Here is a 22,614-nt window from a genome sequence, read left to right on the forward strand (position 1 = left end):
AAATACATACTGTGCACAATCTGCTTTGCTTAAAACATCAGGCTGCAGACCTGAGGACAATTTATTTCAATGCTAGCGAGGCTATGGAAAATCAAACTGTCTCTTTTCTCTATTCTTCCCACACCACCCACTGCGAGGAGACCTTTCTGTGCAACTGAAGCCAATGAAACTGCTGGAACAGTTCTGAAGTAATTTTTTTGGCATGTGAGTTTTACTTGTACATGTATCATCTGATTAGGTCCGGGTTTGGATGTCAAGTTCACATACTGTTGTGTAATCAAACACCCAGTAACAGGAAAGTTATAAAAATTCTTTAAATCTATCAGATGTTCATATAGCACTGTTGTAAACCATCTGGTCTCACTTATCTGCTAAATCAAGATAATGGGTGGTATCCATCATTACTGATGAATGATTCATGGTAACATATCAGTATCCTCTTGACCCGTAGCTGAGGTAGTGCAGAGTTCTCCTTTGCTATTATTTGCTCGGAGTCAGTTGATTTACTACGGAGTAATGACTAAAAGTCGGGGTAGTATTTCCAAAGACTGAATTCCCTATGTAAATTTTGAGTATTTCAGATCTCATTGCCATCCTCTTCTTGTTTGTTTGGAAATGCGTGTGCTTTATACGTTACAGTGAGTGTCCAGCTGACCTGAATGTTAAGTGCTTTTCATCACTTTTCAGATCATGAAACCTTCCGAAGAAAGAAAGTAGTTGAGTTTTTAAGCCTGGAACTACAGACACTGCTGTTGGCAAAAGTGTAGGCATGGAGATAAATATAAACAGATGTTTGGGGTTTATTTTATGAAGCGAATATTTTCTTTTCAGTGCCCACATTAACATTAATGGGAGTTACGCAGAGGCAGTGAGAGACTATACCCACCGATGATTAATCTAAAATGTCTGCACAGCTTGAATGAATCGAGCACTGCCTACAGCTGATACCCGAATACAATCAAGACTCTATCACTGATCTTTTTTATTTTTTAACAGCCCTCTAAACCAATTTTGTATTGGGTGCTGGAAGCAAATTTAATGAATATAAATATAGTACCAAATTTTGCCAGCTGCTAAAAATGTGTGCAACTCCCACTGACTTCAGCGGAAGCATATGCATATGGGGGCAGAATCCAACCCTTAGTAAATATGAAATTATCAAGATAATAAAATAAATTACTTCTGTAGTGTCAATTCTTTAATTCTTTAGAAAGTTCCTGATTTGAATATGAAAGCTGTTGGTTAAAAGATGTAGGATTATTCCCATACCCAGTTAAAGATGAATTACTTGGAACAATTTTTCACAAGATGCTGTCAGGAACAGCTTGATTGCTATCTATACTCTCTCAGCTCCTCTCTGCAGCAACATTAGCAGTTGTCACATGGAGGATTATGAAGTCTCAAAAACTCTCTTTCCAAAACTACCAATTTTAATTACTGGAATTGCCAAACTGGTTTCATACCAATAAGCTTGATATTGTTGTCTTCATCTAGCAACAGATTTTCTATCTTCAAGTCTCTGAAAGAAATAAAATATTTTGAGTGAGCCTCCAAAATAACGAAGCAGTTTCCCATCACTCTCACCAGTGTATTTACAAGATTCATATATAATAACACGTATCATGAAAACAGCACACACGGTTCCACATTCAAAGCAGAAAGCCCCGTGCATTATCTCCTCTCCAAAATTACCAGTGATTTCACACAGTTTCCCACCTATTCTTCAGGCACAAAATTACTTTATAAACGTTTGTCAGTACATCCTGTAATTAATCAGGTTCTTCAGAATTCTCATGTACTTAAAAGTCTGCAGAAATCTTAAGACACAGGAAACATTTCTAATACATGTTTTTGGAATTGGAAGTCACTTTCTCATTACTCTTCTGCAGGGATCTATCTGAGGAGTCAAACGTCTATCCACTGCTACCATCTGCAAGGGAGGCCAGAATCAATCTTCCTTGGGGATGAAGCATCCAAACTCCTTATAGGGGTGGTCAGCATTGGTACTCTCATATGATAGAGGTGAAAACTGAGGCTAAGGGACTGAAATGACTTGCCCAATGCCATCCAGAAGGCCAGTAACAAAGCTGAGAGAAGAAACCACACAGATTTTCCAAGTGCCACATATAGTGCTTTCTCCACCATGCCTGACCTCACAGAGCCACAGTACATATCAGGGCCTGGACCAGTTTTGGGAAGGAGAGGATAAAATGAAAGCAGTCTCCTTCTACAAGACAACCAACGCTTTACATGTACCCTTTCATCACTTAAGAACATGGTTGTGCTTTCCTAAGCCACGTTCTACCTGAGAAAAATATTCCTGAGATCTCACACAGACACACACAAACACCCCAAAACACCGAACTGTACAGACTAAGCATTAAGTATAATATGAAAAAAATCCTTTGGGTTGCTACACAACTTGTTCATGACTTCGAGCAGTTGGCTGTGTCTTTATCACAAGATTTTTTCCTCCATCCAGACATTAAATATGTCTAACGATCACCATGCCGGGATATCAATAGCTCAGATGGGCAGTGATGCTTCTCCCAGCACGCTTCAGAAAAATCTGGATAATAAAGCCATCAGCTATAATTATGGGAAGTCAGTGACATCCATGGTATTTTGCCTTTGTAAGGCAAAGGGAGTAATGAAGGATGCCTCTATTACAGATGAAGATATAAGGCTTAATAAAATAAGACAAGTAAACCAACCAAATCACACCAAGTACTTCCACAAGAAAGGATCTGGGAAAGAAAGAAAAACAGCTGTCATCAACTCCAAGCCTTTTTAAAAACGTTCCTCTCCATTTCACTTTACATCCACGCTGTGTTTCAAATAAACCTGAGGCAGGAAAGCACTTGCAGGTAGGATGCCACTCACTTCACCAATACGACCACAAGTACCTTCTCCAGATGCTTCTACACCCTAGTAAGCATTTCTTGCAGATTTTCCTTGCTGACACATGTGGAAAGAAACAGGGGAAATACTACAGGAATCTACCAAAGGAGAGTATTTTGCAAATTTCAGGTATTCAGGGGCAATATCCAGGCTTTCCTAGAATGTCCAGCTGAATGCATCTTCAGGAGAGGAGTGTCTTCTGCACCAGTCGTCTTCTTGGAGATGGAATGTAACTCAGGCAATAAAGCACCAGCCTGAGAGACAGGAGGGGATTATGCTCCCTCCCTGGCAATAACCCAGTGCGTTACCTTGAGGAAACCAGCCACGTTAAAAGTAACAGCTAATTTCAAATAACAGAACAAAGATGTAACCACATTTGGCCAGGTTTTGAACCAAGACCCAGCCTACAAAGAGCCCACTCTCCAGCCCTGCTCCTGCTCCAAGGGCGAGCGCTGGCTCCAGGCTGTGCACCCCAAGAGCCCAGCTGTCATCCACAGCATCCCTCTCCTCACCCACAGCATCCCTCTCCTCACCCACAGCATCCCTCTCCTCACCCACAGCATCCCTCTCCTCACCCACAGCATCCCTCTCCTCACCCACAGCATCCCTCTCCTCATCCAAAGGAGACTCCACGTGCTGCAACTGCACTGCAGACCCACTGCCCTGCAACCTCCAAAATGAGCCTCCCTCGGAGGGCAGCAGCTGCTGCTGCAAAATGGCTTCGTACAAGGAGGAGATGTGCCCTGCCAGATGGATCTGGATCAACCCGCTTCTGCTTCCCCCTACTGCCAAAGAAGGGCTTATTTCTTCACATCTCACATCTTTATTGCTTGCAGGTGGAGGTTTTCACAGACAGTGCAATTAGCCTCTAGAAAGATATCGGGGCTGGGAATTTAACTGGAGAGACTGCCAAAAAAACAGTATGGGAAAGAGGAAGGGGTAAAAAATAAAATAAATAAATAAAAAAACCCCAACCAAAACTAAACTGAAATTAACGGAAGAATGTGGAGCTTTGGGTCACACATTGCAACATCTCAAAGCAAGGAGAAAAAACATTTGGAAGCTCTGAGTATATTAAACATTAGCTAAGAAGAGGTAAGACTTTAAAGGCAAGGGAATGGAAAGATGAAAGCTGTAAGATGAGGAGAAAAGGCATGCAGGCAATTAGAATAATAAATGAGTGACAGGAGGATTAAACATAAACACAAGAAAAGATATTTAAAAGGATTCAGGGTTAAAAACATAAAACTAAAGGTAAATATTTCAGGGCATTTTAAAGCTATTATAGGAAAAAAAATTAAAAAATAAATATAGCCTGAGTATAGAGTGCAATCAGACCTGGTTAATTAAAGATATTTACCCATATGTCTATTCTCAGCACATTTGCTGGGAAGTAGTAACTGATATAATAGTCCATATGCACATTTTTGTCAACCCATGTCAATGAAAGCATTTTTTTTGTGTGTGACACCAGGAGCTAGGCCAATCGTTTTTTACTCCTTGATGCAACCTAACGAGAAGTTTTCACACAAACCAGCCTTAGAGGCATGCAGCAAAAGCCGTGCAAAACCAAACCAAAAATCCTCAGACTAAGCCATAGTTGGAGAACCGCTATTACACAGATGTGGACCTGAGGGCAGGACCCCTGGGCAGCCCGACCCCCTGCAGCAAGCTGGCAGTGGGACATACAGATGGCAGCTATCAACAGCCAGAACAGCAGAAGGGCAAACAGAGCCTGCACGTCAGGACAAGATCCGTGGCCATCAGGACAGAAGGGTTATTCAGTCAATACCTTAGGCGACTTCAACAATGCACCAGGTTACCCACCGTTTCTTTCTGACAAAAAGTGCAGTGGTACGATCCAACTACACATATGCCTTGAGTTCACCCTACAGACAGGACTGATTTTCCCCAAACTTCCTAAATGCTTTAGGATATCAGTTCTGTCCAATTCAAACTTTAGTTACATTTAACAAAAAGAGAGGCTTATCTGAATTGCTGCATTGTTTGAACATTTACATTAATTCATTGCAATGGAGAGAGTAGTACCAAAAGTGTTAGGGAACCCTGAATTTCATGCACTATATTATCAATGGCTTAACAAATGAAAGTAAACATAATTCCTTATTTATTTTAGTCAGTGGAGGTTTTTGCATGTTTTTAATAGCTGTATACTGCAAGGCAGAATGTGAGTTACCAGCTATGACACGCAGAGCAATTGAAGTCCTTGTTGAAGTCAATGAGAAGACCCAGAGCACTGAACATCAGATACACATGCTGGTCCCTGCGGACTCAAAGAGCCTCATAGTTTCGCACGTGGTTTGCATTTTGTGGTGGGTTTCTAGAGCTGGACACAGCTGCTTTGCAACTGGAAGGGCTGGGCAAGCCCTCCCTTATGGCAGCAGCACACGCCACGTTGTGTGGGGTTGAGTTGGGGAAAAGAAATGCAGTTGCTGGAGACCATCAGTTTTCCTCCTTGAAGTAAATCTGACCTTGTTTCTTACTGTCACAGCTCCTCATAAAATAGGGCTAAAGGATTCCGCCCCCCCCCCCCCCCCCCCCCCAAGTTTTTGGCATTCATTGCTGAAAAGCTTCAAAATATCCTCTGATTAAATACTAAAGGAACAAAAGATTTTGCCTTCTCCTGAGGGGTTAGTTCCATGATGCTGAGAGTGTCTAACTATTACAGTACAAGTTAGTCAAATCTATGAATAATGAAGACACTCAAGAAACACCAAACTGCATTACCACAATGTGGGGAATCAGCATATATTTATGCCTAGTCAGCTCGTGAAGCTAGCAACATACACTCAGCATTCCCTGTATTCGAAAATACACCTCCATGGGATGCGTTTGTCTAGGAGTTTGCTTTCCTGTTGATGGGGCTGATTTGTTTCTGGCTTTGCTGAAGAGCTTCACAGACCACTTTGGAAACCCCAGCTCCAGCCACTGCCTCCCCTGAGCAACACAAGCCTGCTCCACCGCACGAGCTACCCCAGGCTTCAGCTGTCAGCTCAGTGTGCTTTCGAACGATGCTTATTCAGTGCCATTGCAGGCATCAGACGGCAAAATTGAAGTTTTTGCATTTCACACTTTATTGCTTGTCTGGAGGAGGAGGGATGAGAAGGAAGGTTTTACCAGCAAGCAGCTGCAAAGCAGCAGTTGTTGGCTGCTGTTTCCTGCACCTTATTTTTAATCAGAACAGCACCACAAAAAAATCACTCCTTAACTACCAACTCGCAAGCCCACTTTCTACCCCATGCAAGAGCCAGAGGTGAGTTGGCAAGGTTGGAGAGATTTGGGTTCACCATCACGTCCATATACATTTCAAAGGCTTTATTATGAAAATATTATTTATTGAGTCGGATTCTTCTATCAGTCACAACGTCACCGAGTACAACACAGTTGCCTCTGTAAAAGAGGAATTCAGTCTATTGTCTTCACTAAAACAATGTTTAGTTTGTTTACAGCAGAGTACTCCAAAAGAGAATGCCCAAAGATAATTTTGAAATCTGACAGCAAATAGAGAGACAAACCAGCTCTGCACTTCAAAAGGAGACTTTGCTCTGTAGTGCAGGATCCATCATAAATATTGCATCAGCAGCCAGACTACTGGCACTTAAAATTAATCGGATGGAAGTTATCAAAGCCAACATGTCAAAGTAGCAGGTACCAAAGCAGGAACCCTGTAGCACCCTCAGCAAGTGGATTGCATGGCACTACCTTACTCAGCTAGGGAAAGAGATCATGGAAAAATATACAAACTCCGCTCTAAACCTCAGGGCTTTTTTGCATCTTTCGAACTCCTGATCTGGTTTTAATTACAAAATGGCAGTGGAAGGTATGAATACACTGCCACGAAGACAGAAGAAGGGGAAATATAGAAAGCTATCTTTGCTACCAATACATTATTAAATTTTTTTCTTTGACATCCTGACAGTAATTGCAATTACTTTAAAGGGGTTGTTGAGGATTTCCTTTGGGATACAGTGGCAAGCACCAAGGCTTTTGCTTCATTTTCTCTGTTGTCCTTACACTCCCAAGGGGCTTATTGTTCATCCTGCTTTTTGACAGCATGAAGGCCTATGTAAACACCCTCTGAAAAGAGAAAGCTTCACCAGACACTGCCATTTGGGTTTGTTTTCCTCTGTCAGAGGGAAAGATAAATATTCCTACCTGATTCACAGCTAAGCTTGTTGAAAGTATATTTTTAGCATCCAACCAGCTCTTCTAATAGAAGGAATGAAACACAAACAGTTACATAAAATTATATATAGAACAGTAGCTTTTTTTTTTTTTTTTTAGTGAGCAGCCAAGGAGTTCTGAACCCTGGACACCCCTCATCAAAGATGTAGCTCCTGCACTCAGGAACCTGCAGCCTTCACCCACCGTAGTAGATGAAACATTTATAATTTAAAATATATCTATATTACACAGTCAAACATGAGTTTGGCGGTTTTGTAACCTCTCTAAATAAAAGGATGGTTCTTAAAGTTTTTTAATTTTACACTGTTCACACATCAGTGCCTCTTAACAAAAGCATTTCCACTGAGTTCTTGTCCAAAGATCAGAGTGCTTTTCTGTTATGCCGAGTCTTGATTGTAAGTCATGAAGCTTACCAAGTAGTATTCATCAAATAACGTAAGCAAATTGCACGCAATTTATTTCATCTGGCTTTTTTTCATCCCGAGTTAAAGAACATGGTAAGCCATCTATATTATTTCCTGAATAATGCAGACGAACCCAGTGATTTTTTGTAATAAAATACTCAGTGAACGCTTTTCAATGTCCTGCCCCATTCAATGTGAACGATGAAAGCACCTGGAAAGAGACAAACAGTAGACTGCCTTCTGGCCCAGGATGCCGTGTTTTGTTTCACAGGCAGTGAATGCCAACACCCACAGATTACCACGTAGATGAAAGTGCTGTTATTTTTACCTGCTTTAAAAATAACAACAACAAAACATTGCCATTTCATCCAGGGTGAGAATGAATCAGACTTCTGCACTATTTTTTTCCTCCCTCTTCAGTTGCTGATCGAGTAGCCTGTTTTTAGAGTTGCCACGATCAAAAGGTTGATGCTGAAGGACAATTCCTGGGGTAACTATTATTCTTTCTCCCTCTCTCGCTCACAGAGAACCAGGAGAATAAATATGGATTGTGCCACCAGTGTTCTTCCTGCATCCCTACGTTGCTCTACATACTCTGTTTGCAGAATAAATCGAGGCATTGAATGGTTAAGCTAGAGAAAATACTTGCAGATACACGGCCTGTGATTCTGTCAAGTTTTATCAGCTCAAGCAGAATTGGACCTGCTCATTACCCAGATGGAAGACTCCCAAGAACAAGCTCTGTGCTGTGCTGTGACTTGAGAAACAGAGTGGATGGAGTACACTGCCTTCGGGGTAAGGATTAATCCAATGCCGCAGGGCCGGACGGATAGAGCTCAGCTGGCAGATGCAGCAGAGCATGGCAGTATTTCCAGGGCTGCTTCCTCCCTCTGCTCCGCTCGTCAAGGTCCCACACACTGCAGTCTCTTTGAGCTGCGCCTGTGTTCACACGGACAGCGGAGAGAAGGGGTCAGGGCCAGAACTGCCGCGAGTGTGCAGCATCCATCCAGGAACTCGAGCTCCTCGGGCTCACGGTCTCTCTGAACCCCAAAGCCTTTTCTTCCCACCAGAGCAGCCTGTTGATTCTAGCCTGTACCTAGTGAACAAGCTATTTTTGTACAAAATACGGGTCTGAATCTCCTCTCAAAAAGAAGGGAATCAAAGCTAAGCCTACCAACCCCCCACAAGTGCTTCAGCTACTACGCAGAGGGTAAATTTTTCAGGGAGAGGAACTGCTGCTGCTGAACGCAACACTGCTGTTAAAAGATAAACGTGTTCAGCTGTTCCTGCTGGGTTTTCCTCTGCCCATCTCAGAAACTTTGACCTTTTTCCTTCCTTTCTCTGTGTACATACCAGGTATCAATTGATCCCTTAAAGCAGGAAGTAGACTTCCCTTTTAATGCCCCAAACTGTGGGGTTAATAATTTAAAGAGGTCAGCAGTTTAGCTGCCGATAGAGAACCTGCAGAACAGACATGGTGGCTGCTCGAATACTCAGTAGTACCATGAAATTTAGCTCAAGATATGACCTCAGTACACCCAAGGTTGTATGTGCACATAGCACCTATCCCTAAGGGACCACAGGGAACACACAGATTGATTCTAGGCAAAAAAAAAGCAGTTTTCAGAGCACACGCATTTCCACCAGGCCAGATGCACCCAACAGCGTTGCACAGTGGTAGGCAGCTCAGCACGCAGCTGGGCACAGCTGGAGGAGCTGGCTGTGGGTTGCCTTCAGGCGTTTTGCCAGCTGCCTGCACAGCAGCCCTCTGGATGGGTGTGTACAACAGCTCTCCATCTTCTACACAGTCAGTGCAGCCAAGGAAACTAAGACCCAGATCCTCGAAAGTATTCAGGCATCTAGCTCCTGCGATGTGCCTACAGAACCTAAGAGGATGGGGCCCACACAACTTGCTCAGCATCATATGGGAACTATGTGGGAGTCCAGACTTAACACCAGTTGGCCCAAATTTAGCAAGCAGAGCCTCCTTCTTAGACATTATCCTATAAATATACCTAAGAACAGAGGACAAGACATACTGGCTCAGACTAAAGGTCCACCCAGCCCACCGTCCTCCTGTCTCCACAGCAGCCAAGAGCACGTAAGTGGAGAAGGTGACAGGGACAGGCAACAATGTGTGATATCTCCACCTGCACTCTCCCAGCCTCTACCACTTGCTGATTAGAGGCTTCGGGCAGAGGTACCTACTCATTCAGCAAACCTCCACAGACTTCTCTCTGATGAACCTGCCCTGTTTCCTCTGGAGCCCAGGGAAACTTCTAACTCCACAGCACGTTCCTGGCAAGGAGATCCACATCCTGCTTATACACCAATTGAACAAAGGTCCTAAAGAAAGCAAGTGACATATTGCAACAGCTCTGGATTTCTCCTGAGAAGACACTGCGAGATGAACTAAATGGTTGCATACTCTGCATTGCAGCTCACTGTCTTCAAACTTGCAAGGTCCTGTTGAGGCAATGTAAGAAATGGAAAGAGCAGAGAAGCAGGAGCAAGGGACCTGTGTGGTCCCATTCGGGCTTTGTCCCAGCTGTGTCGCTGCGAGGCTTTAGGCAAATCAGTTCACCTCCCTATACCGCTGTATTTCCACCAGTAAAACAACAGATGCAACCACCTCCTCAAAGAAATACTGAAATGATTCATTAGTTAATGTTGGCACAGAGCTCTGAAGAGGCAAAATAGCACTTGTAGGGAAAGAGCCCTACTTTTGCAAAGCACAGGCTTATATTTCAGGACACGGAGTCAGCACGGCTCCCGTGTGCTCACCTGCAGCTACATACCTACTTAAGTGCTTTCTGCAGATACTTTCTAAAGTATGAGCATCTACAACAGTACCATGAAGATTAGCCAAAAAAGCTGTCAGAAGTATGTTTTCATAAGGAAGTCTCCTTACTAATACAAATAAATGCCAAAATACCACTTGGAGGCTTTAAGATAAATTTTAACAGAAAGGGTTTTTAAGATTACCTGTGAACTACTCCTGCCCGGTGAAGATGTTCAACTGCCAGGATAAGCTGCCGGATATATTTGCGTGCTTCATGCTCTTCAAGTCTTTTTTTCTCATAGATCTTGTGCATCAAGTTGCCACCAGGGCACAGCTCCATGACAAGGTAGTAGCTGTTTTCAGTTTCCAGTATATCCAGCAGCTGAGCAATATTCGGGTGGCGGATCATCTGCTGGATCTGCCCTTCTCGTCGCAGATTCTTGGTGACATAGGTGTCCTTTTTGGCTCTTTTCTTGTCAATTACTTTCACTGCCACCTAATGAAAAAACAGAGGAGAGGGAGTTGTTGGTCGTCGCACCTATAATTCAGTCCTTTAACCTTGTATAAACAACCTCAAAAAAAAACCCAAATCAAACCAAACCACAAAACAATGTCAGTCTCAACTGATGCGCCGTGGTTTCAGGCACAGCTACCCAGGTCTGAGAAATAGCTGTTTTTTCCAACCCCACTGACAATTTCTTTCTTTATTGCCTTTTACAATGACAGACAAAAGTTATTGCAAGGGAATAGGTAACAAAAGAGAGGAGACAATCTCATTAACTATACCCGCTATAACACTTAGTATACTTAATGCTGGGCATTTATTTTATCTATTTTCCCATAAAGTCTTCAGGCTTGTGTTTACAAGTTTTAAGTGTCATTTTTGGCTTTTCCTGGCTTTGGATATACGAGTTGAGATTACATGCTTCCATGACAAGTTTCTTAAACTATAGCCAAGTGCCAGCTTTGCATGATAAAACAGAATAAAAACATACTACGAAAAACAAAATAATTTTGGTACCACTCTCTTAGCACATTTCTTTTTCCTCTTTCAAAACGTACATGAAAGAAGATTCCCTTGTGACTTCTAAAACTAAGCAACTCTGCAAAACTTTTTTTAATGCGAGTTCTCAGGGGCACACCTGCTCACAGCTGTCCAAGTCAACCGAAGCCCATCATGAAAGTATGCAATAAAACGAGGGAGACTGTACCACAATCTACGACACACCACATGCTGGTGTCTATCCAAGCGCTTCCCTTCTCACTGCTGGCGCGGAATGCCAAATGAGAACAAAAGGATGGAACAGGCGAGAGTATCGCTCTCTTCTATGCCTAACGAATCTGGTTCTTTTTATTGTTTTAATGGATTCACTAAATAGCCACAATAAAAGTATCTGCCTTTTTCTGCCTCAAATTTATAGCCACTTATTTATTTATTGAGATTTCTTGTTTAGATTGGGTGCTGCAGACTTCCAGGTCATCTGCACCAAACAATGATTTAACAGCTTGTGCCAGGCTGAGCAACAAAAGGCACCACAAAATCCTCCTCCAGGGCTCCTCATTTCCTCAGAGCTCTGCCACAAAGGAGTCCTTCACCGCACGCACCCAGAGCCCTCAGCTCACCCATCATTACCCAAGTGACAGCTGCTTGTTTGTCAGGATGAGGGGGCGGGGGGAAACACAGTGCTCGGTATTCCTACGTGACCCTGAATTTTACATGATGCAAAGGAGTCTTGTTTGCATGGGTACAGGTCCAACAAAATGCACAGAAAATGCCACATCTGCCCCCCTTAGAGAGAGGCACAAAGATGCTGCATCCACAGCTTTGCTGTCTGCCTTGATTTGGCCCTGGAGGATCTCCCGCATTACCTTACTCCTACAACAAAAAGGAGTAACAGATGTGGGGAAAACCTCAGAGTTTTATTTACCCTATTCTTAACACCCAGACACCAGCGCAAAGCCCAAGAGGCCTCCCTCCACCTCCAGCTCGTACAACATCCCTCCTCATGGCTGATGAACTAACTACTCGCAGCAAACTCACTTTCAACTACGGCCAACAACCCCGTGACAGTCCACAGCACAGTGTGCTGGTGGGCTTTGGCAACAGGGAGACAAACTTATTCAAAATGGATCTGGCTGCCTTCCTAGCTTGAGAAAGTGCCAAGCACACATCAGGCACATGACAGCTCCCAGTCTGATCAGCCTTACCTTTATTTTTTTCTGCAAGCAAAGGAAAGGTTAAATTAGCGAACATTTGGTTTTCCTTTACAGAGAACAAAAGCCACAAAATACACAGTCTGGAAATATGTCAACAAAAATAGATCCATACCCTTTGACAGGAGAACTTGACTTGATTCAAGGCGTTATCAGCAGAGAAATTGAAAAATAGAACTACAGGAGTTGGGGCTTCATAGTCTGTCCTAAGAGCCAGAAGTCAGTATCACTGAGCATGTTAATAGCTGGATACAGTTCTGCTGCTGACAGATCATTCTGATGAAATACTCTTGATCAAAAGATAAGGCTGAACACCACACACAAGACACCTGCCTAGGTGAAGCCCAGAGCAGTATCTGGACCATAAAAACCTGGAAGCTACATTTCTGACTAGTCACATTAAAGATCATTTAGTCGCAAGGTAAAACAACAGGTAAATCAGAGCTTAACTTCACCGGTTTTGAAAGCCTCAGGTGATTCACCAAGGAAACAGTCTTAAATTAGCACGTTCTTCCATCTAATGAGATAGAACTGAGAACACAGAGGCTTGCATGGATTATTTAAACAGCGAACCACAGAAGTTATTCTGGTGAGGACAAATTCATGGCTTACAGAAACATGGGATGCCAGATTGTTTGCTGGCAGCACAACACAATCTCTGCAAAAATAAAAAATAAAAAAAAATAAAAAATAAAATAAAAAAAAAAAAAGCTGATATTTTCCACAGCTGCAGGATACAAAGCATGGAGTATTAACAGTATGGAGCAGTGATCTGTTACCTGTATCGGTAAGTCATCTTCAATCCAATGACCAACAAAAAGCAGACTACTACACGTGTCCACATCTGTTGTCCAGGGTGAACACAGCTGTGGAGATGGGGGCAACCACCTGAACCCAGGAGGCAGAGCCACCGACGTGTCTACTTGATGACTTTTTCACTGTCACAAGGAATTAGCTTTCTGTGCCTTAAAGACAAATTTTCTCCTTGATTTTGACAGATACTTAGTCAGGCACCCTACCTATCCCAGCAGACAAGCAAAGCTGCTGTCAGACCCACCCTCGACTCCAAGCTACCTTTCCCCCTCCCAGGCCCCTTGCATCAGGTCCCAGAGATCCACCAACAGAGCTGACAAAGGCAGAAAACCAGCTCTGTTGTGGCAACAGCTTTACATAGGGGAAAGAGCGGAGTACCCCACCAGGTAAGGCTGTGGCAGACTTCCATCTCCCACACCGGGCAGGAAACCAGCTTTGGTGTGACACTGCTGGCTCCTGGGACAGACGTGCGTGGGACCTTGCATCCTCTCCTAGGTCCGTGCTGCAGTAGACAGATGGGCCCCTCTCTCCATCTCGGGGACTATTCAAAAGCCAGGGGCTTTAAAGAAACCTCTGCAGAGCTAAATAAAAAGATCTGTACCTGACCTAAACACACAAGCAGCCTACCAACCTTCATACGGACGTCCTCCATAATAGCTTCTAGCTTTTGTTCCTCTCTACTCCTCCTGGGTCTTCTTCCTTATGACTCCTTTCACTGAGTCTCCTGTCCATCTAGTCAACGCCTTTTCCCTTGCACTGCAGTCGGTTTTGATTTTGCTTTCTTGTAAGATCACTTTGCTTTCCTAAATGAAATGCATCCCGTGTACAAGGGTTGTGCAATGGAGTCAGCATTCTTAGGCAAAGCTCCTATGGATCTTTTTTGCTTGTTTGGGTTTCTTGGATTTTCCTCTGATTTACAATTTTCTCTGAAGCATATATAGGAAATCTAGGGATCAAACACTCCGTGCTCAGTTACTCCAGGGTTGACTTTGCTAAATAGCCCCGAGTTCATCCGGAGTTAGACCAAGGTAAGTGAAGACTGAATGTGCACTGATGCATTTAATGTACACAGTACGGTGTAGATGTGTGTGCATACACCTGAAAATTTCATTCATGTAGAAGAAAAAAGCATCCAGTAGAGAAAATACTGCAGATGTTAGATAACCAAAAAATAAACACATCCGAGCTTTCATAGCCTAGTCAAGACATGCCAATTATTCAGTTTTGCTTTCCCATGTTTCAAGTATGGGCTCTTTGTCTCTGCATCATGCATATCTCCTGACTTAAATTCTTGGCCAATATTGGCACAGAAATAAAAAACCAAATGGTAAAGCAAGTAATTACTCTGAATATGTAGCAACAGAGGCTCCTGACATTCAACACTTTGCTTTTGGTTAAAGCTTTGCTGTGTAAATAAATAAATGGTTTAGGTTATTCTGTATTATGAGATACAAAGATGAGTAATAGGCCATATTTTTGGTTCCCGACTCTTAGAATTACACTGGTGGAATGAATTACTTTCCTGAAGTTTATGGTGTGACACATCATATGAGCAATTGCTGCCTCTCTCAATCGTCGCACTAAAATAGTTCAGGTTGAGCTAAAGCATACTGAAGCGGAGGTGAGGTGGAAGTGCAAGCACCACTCTTCTCCCCAGATCCTTGGAGGAGATGGTGACACTGCTTACAGAATGAAGCAGTTAAAACACCATCAGCAAATACAGGCACGTGTCATCACCCAAACAAAGCCACGTGTTTGACACACACAGGCGGAGGGGTTTTGCCAGCTCTTGCCAGCTCGTGTTTTAGGAGAGCTTCTGAATCTGCAAGAAAGAGGCAGGGGGGTGGAGCTGACTGGCACCAAACTGCACAAAAACACTGACAGCAAGGCCTTGAGGAAAAGCAAGAAGAGACAGCTTAAAGGACCAAGCGTTGCCTGGAGAAATCTGGCAGCCAGGGTTTTGGTTGCTAGATCACTGCTGCATCCAGAGAAAACACATTTTGCACCCTCCCTCTGAACAGTCATGCCTCAAACATACGAAATTGCACCAAAGCACGGAAGGTGGCTCACATGCATCCTAAGCATGTCCCAGCACAGCATCCACATGCCCGTGCAAGAGGCACATTTCGCATTGGGCAGCTCCCCATATCTGTGCCCTGACCACACGCCGAACCCACAGAGCCAGTGACAGGTCCGCTGTGCCAGGCAGGAGGAACTTCCAGGTGCTCAGTGGGCAGAAGTCACTGTCATCTTCTCCCCCTCCCCTTCTGCTGGCTATTTATAACCCCACCAGTGACATTTGGAAAAAAACACAGGTCAAGAAGTTGTGCTTTTGTTAGTGAGGCAAAGATGTTTGCTTACCCGGTGGACATGCAAAGGTCTATTTAGATCACTGCCTGACTGCTCTGCAGCACTGTCGTTTTGTCACACTGCACAGCTCAGTGATTTTTTTTCTTCATACCAACCCTTCACAAATGCTCCTCGGTGTTGGAAGTCTGCTTTGAAAACTTGTATTTTTCAACTTCTGTCGTACTTCAATAAGAAATTCAAGGCATGGTACACCTGCAGTGTGCTGCTGATGGGAAACCAAATGCTGGGTACCAGGATGATGCTGAACATAAAAACATAATAATGCTGGGGGAGTGGGGATCCAAGCCTGTTGTAGAACCTAATTTCAACTACACACAAAATTGATGGAAGGCAATCAGGTTTCTGTAGTTTCGGTTGGCCATCCCCTCCTCCCCAAGCTGCAAAGAGCTTTATTCAAGCCCTGATTTAACAGTAGAAATATCTATCCCTCTACCTAGCTTTCCCTGGTGAATCCCAGGCTTCAACCAGTTAAGCCACATCACAATATAAAATAATGATAAATAAAACCCAAGTAACAACCTTACGATCAGCAGTGACATCAGTCACATGGTACGTTAGCACTCAGGGAACACAGGTCCAAGTTCAGCTTCAGGTTTCTCGCTTGCCAGGTCGGATGTCTTTGTACGGGCTGCCTCTTGGCAGAAGGATGCATCTCAATGGCAGCAAGCCTTCTTGTTTGCCAGAAAACAGGTTTTTCTCAATGGCCTCTTTGCCAAGTCAAAGTCAAGGGGTCTTGAACAATACTCACGTCAGATGTTTGCCATAACAACGAGAAGAACCCTTCATAGTAATGGCCCCAGCTCAGCAAATAATGTTGTAACATGTTTTAACTTTACAGAGAACAGAAGATGGTACATGACCTTGCAAAATCTGGGGATGACATTTTGAGGGCCTTTAAAGAGTTTTCCCCTTTACCCAACCACTTGAACTGTTTCCTTCTGCAAGTTCTCTCCTAACTTTAAAAAAGAGGAAGGCAGTTCCTGCAGACCTCTGCCAAAGGGAGCTTCAGCTGAATTGAGAGGAAAGTGGTTTGAATAAGAATACGACAAGCACTGTTGGCCAGGAGACCAAGAGAAGCAAATTCAACTATCAGAGGGACTATTCAACTACTGGAAGGACAACCCCTCTGCCTTTTTTTTTTTCCCTTTCCTTTTTTTTTTTTTTTTTTCCTCCTGCACTCCTCTTTTTTTGCCAGAGTCCTCCTTCTGGCAGACCTGCTGGAGATGATGCCAAGCCAGGCGGCAGCGCTGACTCTCAGCACCTGGGCCATGGGCCATTGGAGGCTTGGTGTACCCTAACCATTGAGATGAAGTTCAAAGCTGCAGGCTCGAAGTGCAGAGACAGTCAATGGGAAAGCCTGAGACTTGGACTTCCGCACCTAAACCCACAAACCTTTATTGTCTAGTTTAATCTTAGCCAGGAGAATAAGACGAAGAGCCAGACCATGCAGGTATTTTACAGCCATCATTAGTGCAAGCCCATCTCCAGCTTTTTTTTTTTTACTTGCCCAAGAAGGCTCATGCAATGAATTAATTTTATTTTCTTCCTTCCTTTCAGTGACAGCTGTCTGGCATCACTTGTAGTTTGCTTTGTATTTACCACTGTTCTCACCACAAAAATCTGAGCCTAGTTTTCAAAACCGGCTGGTAATTTTGGGTAGCCAATTCAAATCATATTGAGCAGACCTAAATCTGAAGCCTGCACAACTGTCAGCACAGACCTGAAAGCATCACTTCAAGGGTATCTCAGTTTGGGCAACCAACCAGCCAACCAGCCAGGCATGTAACAAGTTGCTTTTCACAACTGAATCCAAGGATTAGAAAATGCCAACTTCATTCACTGGGTAGCATTTATTCTTTCCTTTAGCTGTTACAACATTTTTACAGCATGGCAAAGCAATAGTTCTGTGTACACACAGAAAGTTCTAATATGTTAAGAAATAAAGCACTAAAGAAAAGGATCACCCAAGCAAATGCATACCATAAATAAATAAACCGTACACCTTCAGAAAGAACCACACATGTTCCACTCAAGGCAGAGGGAAATCACAGGTGTTCCATTAGGACTGTCAGACACAAATGAGTCAAGACACCACCATAGAAACACAAACAATTTTCACCATGGGACTGAACACAATGAAACTGTGAAGGTAACATGCTTGATGTTAGGTATTTGCCAAATTACCTTGCAGCCCATACCACCCAATTTGGAGAACCTGTCTCAAAAGGCTCCTGGGGTGGCATTTTTGGTAGGACTCCCCTGGGTTACCCTGCTTGGCTTCCCGGTTCCCTGACAAATGTTAGTGTCCTATTCACCTCTCAAGAACTACTTTCAGAGAAAACCACAGAGCATTTCTGAAAGTATTACAAGAAGGTAATCGCTGGCTAACAATTCTGCTTATAGCTTAGCCATTCACTCCAAGGAAGCCAGCGATCGCCCAAACCCACAGCCATGCATGAAGGCAGACTCTTCCACGAGAACAACGTCTGTCTATTTAGCAAGGATAGAAAAGGACAACCATTCAGTGATGGCCATCTGATACCTTTTATATTTGCCTTGTATGCTCGCTACAAATGGAACAGGGGGAACAGAGGTGCAGTTAAACATGTACGTGCATGTGCACATATATGCACTGTGAAAACACCGCTCTGTAGCTATACAACTAGAGACACATTGAGTTTTTACGTTAAACAAGCAGTATCATCTCTTTGCTTCACACCTGACTGGCGATGTTTGGTCTTTGATAGTTTTTATATCTGCTCTTTGTAGGACAGCCAAATACATAGTTTTTCTTTCGTGTTTGCTCTGATATCAGTAAAATCAGCAATCAAAAAAAGTAGAGAGGAGTCACTTCTGTTAAAGTATTTTCTTCTAAGTCTCTGCAAGCGAAGAGTTTTGGACTCAGCAATACATAAAACCAGCTGCTGTAGAGACAAGTACAGGATAAATGTCTCAGTAGGCAGAAGGCTGCTCTCTCTGTTGGCAGACTAGACACAGTCAAGGAAAGCTTGCAATCAGCCCCTGAAGAAATATAGTTTTCCAAATCAGAAGGTAGCTCCGAGTGTGCTCACTCATGTACTTCAGATTCAAGGTAGCTTGAACAGAAAGAATGGAATTGCCAGGGGATAAAAAGAACATCTTACCATTACCTACAGCCCAAAGGCAACAGTATCCAGCAATGCCAAAAAGGATTCAGGAGTACTTCAGGCAAGCAAACGAACGTAAGCCCTCTTGATGCCACAGCCAACTTAAACGTAATCCCTAAAAGCATAAGCAGGATGTATTTGTTAAAATAAGAAAAGGTATTAATTACACCTGTCCAAGGCACTGGGGACTATTATTAGATTACTGTATCCAGTTCTGGTGCCAGTAATTACAAGATTATGTTAAAAATTTGGGAAGAGCTCTGGAAAGAGCTTCAGGAACAGTCTGAGGTCCATGAACCGTTTGTTGTAGTAACTGACTGAAGCTCAAAATATTTCATTAGGAAGGTGTTAATCACTGACAATGATTTTCTGCAAGTACTTACATGATAAAAGGGTTTCTGATAACAGAAAGGTCTTTAATCTAATACAATAAAAATTAACTTCCCAAAAGGTAAACTGGGCAAACTCTGGCTATAAACACGACCCCTGGGTTTTTTAGGTGTGGTGAAGTAATGATAGAGACAACTTCTTTTACAGAGATGAATATAGATCTTGAATCCCCCCCGCCTTTAAAGGTATGCAATAGCTCAACAAAACATTGATACAGAAACTAATGATGAGAGCACTGGGGCTCATCTTCTCCAGGAAGTATAGCACGTCAGGCTGGATGATTGCTGTGAGCCCTTTGGGCTTCAGTGCCTGTACCTATGTGAGGAGCCTCTGGTCCCTGCAGAGAGCGTCGGGACAAGGCACAACATGGGAGGATGAGGGTTGACCTAGGCAAGATGCTCTGGGAGCTGTCAGCAGTCGCATCGAGGGGTGTGAATTTTGCATGCTCTCTGACATCGCCGCTGGAGCTCCCCCAGCGCAGAAGACATGAAGTGTCATGAGGAGTCACGCAAATATTGATGCTGCCGCAGACAGCCCAGCTCACCCACGGCTCTGCTGCCAACTGCATCGGCACAGCCAAATCAGCGTTTCCATGGCGAGACAGAGTTTACATGTGTCAAGGCAGTGGTGTTTGTAAGGACATACTACAAGGCTGTTCCTGCTACGCTAAGAGTAACGACAGACCCCACAAAAGTTTTAAGACTGCCAATATTGCAAGGCTGCATTCAGGGACTCCTCAGGGCTTCCTCACGCTCCCCCTTAATGCCCTTCCACAGAGTCTGGCACTCCCTGTACTTCTGCAGTTCTTCCTCCCCTTTCCTCTTACTTCAGCCAGAAAGAAAGGACACAGAGTAGAGGTTATTGCTGATTTAACACGCAACTAATGCCTTGTCTGATGTGGTCCATTCCCATAGAGCAGCTCAGCTTCCGTGGAGGAGAGCTGTTCTCAGCCGTATTCCTTTCCAGCACACTTTTTACTTCACATAATATTTACAGGCAACTTCATGCCATGCTTCATGGGCAACTATTGTTATCCTTTCCTGGATGTGCTTCTGCTCTGCTGTTTCCATAAAGCCAGCTGCCCCCTTCTCTCTCACCTTCTGCTTTGCTCCCTTTTCAAACAGCTGACAGACAGACTCCTCACCTGCTAGTGCCTCTGCCCCCTACAATGGCCAGACCCTTACAGCACAGCCACCAGATCCCTATGGGTCCCTTCCACCTCGAGATATTCTACGATTCTATGGTTTTGAGGCACAGGGGATGCTGCAATTCTGCCTCTATGCAGCTGCTCTGAAATGAAACCCCCACAAATTACATTTTCCTTGGTGCTCTATGTCCGAATCAGCAAGATTTGTAAAACACACAGGTGCCACAGCATCAGGGCACAGCCCAGGAGCCTGGGAAGCAGGAACCTGTGTGGCTACAGCACAGCCCCATCCACAGGGACACATAGTTTCTCTTGAGCGGGTCATGGAGGAGATCCGCCTTGCCTTTGGCAGAAAGAAATCAATTCCAGCAACCTTCCAGTGCCCTCTTGGTCAACTAATTAATGGGGTAGCCATAACTGCACGCCCTGAGGGAGAGGGGCACATTTTTACCTCCCTGGCCTTTACAGAGATCTACACAAGTCAAGAGAGATTATGCAGAGAGTGATGGCAGTAGTGGTGGCAGAAAGCCAGATGCAGCGATATGTAAGGATGCACTAAGGAGGTTCCAAAAGAAATCCTTATGAGCTTGTCAAAACCAGCCTCCAGGCTGGAGACATCCCCTGCAAGCAGAAAGCATGTCTCTGGATCCCTGGGACAGATGGGTTTGCCTTGCCATTGACACGTAAAATATTAATCAACTATCGCTTTCCAAAAATTAGCTGTTTTACAGAAAAAGGCTTTTTGACGCCCATTCATAAGGTAAGACTGGTATGCTGGAACACTGGCCAGCACTTAATATGAAAACTCTTTCAACTCAAGGTATGATCAACTAACAGGAAAGACATTTTTCAGGGCCCATCACATCACCGCACAGGGAGCCTGACGGGCAGTCACTGTGGCCGATGGAAAACCTGTTTGGACCAGCAAGGTCCTTGCTTCACATCAATGGGAGCTGACGGATACTCCCAGCCCCTCCTGGAGGAGGTCGGTGTGACAACTGCTGGAAAATGGAGGCCCTCTCCACCCAGATGCGGCCCTAAAGAGGCTGTCAGGACAAGATGCAGCCACCAGAGCCAAGGCACAGTCGATGCCTCGGTCACAAGCAAACCATATCGTATGCAGCTGTTTCTGGCAAACCGTAACTTGCCTTCCTAATGTTGAAAACTTCTGTCACAGTGAGACGGATGAAGGTCTCGGGTTATGTGTGGGGAAGCAAAAGCAGAGTAGTGATACCAAAAGACATTGCTCCAACACTGATCCTTACAGGTGAAACCTGGCTGCTAACGCTGCTTCCCATTTTCTTGATCACGGACTCGTAATGTGTTTCATATTAAATAGTACCCATTTCACATTTTAGTGATCAAACGCATAATGGATTGATGGAAGACTAAGTGTCCCTGATTTAAAGCACTTTAATACCAATATAGCTTTATGGCTTTAAGGAAGAAAAAAAACCCAAACAAAACAAAACAAAAAAAAAACCCAAAAACCCAAGAGCCACTGCTTCTGAGGCCCAGGTAACAATCTCCTTTGTAGTGATTTAAAACACAGCTGATAAAACATTTACAGCTGTTGGGAGCCAAGAAAAAGGTGTCTCCAATAAAGTTTTTATATATAAATAATACGTTATCTCCCTTAGCTCTGTGGACATTATTCACAGAAAATAAATTTATTCTCTGAAAAAAATGTTTCCATGACAATCTTCCACAACAGGCAGAGAGCAAAGGAACTTTATTATATATAACTTCGCTTTTTTTAGTTCTCTTTGTTGCAGTGATTTTCCTCATAGTGCCAGTAGCACTGATCTTGCACCGCAAATGAGAAGAGCCCTGTTGGGGCTAGCATTAAAGGTGCTGGACCTCAAGCTCAGCAGCGTGATAGCAGAGCAAAGCACTGAAAGAAAAGGAGACTTTGGTCAGGGCAGCACCGGCTTTCTGTTAATTTTTTTGCAGGTGGTCTCCCTGGGGGACCACAGTAACTCCTCCTAGACTCTTTCCATGAGTATGAGGTTTGATCCTGCTCCCTGCTAGCACTGACACTAAATGCAGATCAACACACAGGTTTTGCAGTGATTCACTGTATCAGCTTATAAAGGAGTACCAATGTTCTAGCACGGGCCCCAGAGTTGTGCTTGTGATGCTGGCTTCTCTCTTACTGAAAAAACCTACCTGGTTCTTTTCATCAGCACAACCTCCACCAGCCCATCAAAACCATTGGCACCACTAAGTTCATACCCTCAA

At 43.8% G+C, this 22,614-nt stretch overlaps 1 protein-coding gene across 2 annotated transcripts in view; it reads right to left on the minus strand.

Moving 5' to 3' along the window:
• Positions 1 to 22,614, minus strand: part of HUNK (hormonally up-regulated Neu-associated kinase) — a 59,180-nt gene that overhangs the window by 28,418 nt on the left and 8,148 nt on the right. For both annotated transcript variants that reach the window (XM_040582809.1, XM_040582810.1), the window contains exons 2-3: positions 10,497 to 10,789; positions 1,464 to 1,519 (exon numbers count right to left, since the gene is read on the minus strand). In XM_040582809.1, coding sequence (XP_040438743.1) covers positions 1,464 to 1,519; positions 10,497 to 10,789 — 349 coding nt within the window. The remainder of the gene's footprint in view (positions 1 to 1,463; positions 1,520 to 10,496; positions 10,790 to 22,614) is intronic.

Source organism: Falco naumanni, chromosome 2 (assembly GCF_017639655.2).
Source record: "Falco naumanni isolate bFalNau1 chromosome 2, bFalNau1.pat, whole genome shotgun sequence".
NCBI lineage: Eukaryota > Metazoa > Chordata > Aves > Falconiformes > Falconidae > Falco > Falco naumanni.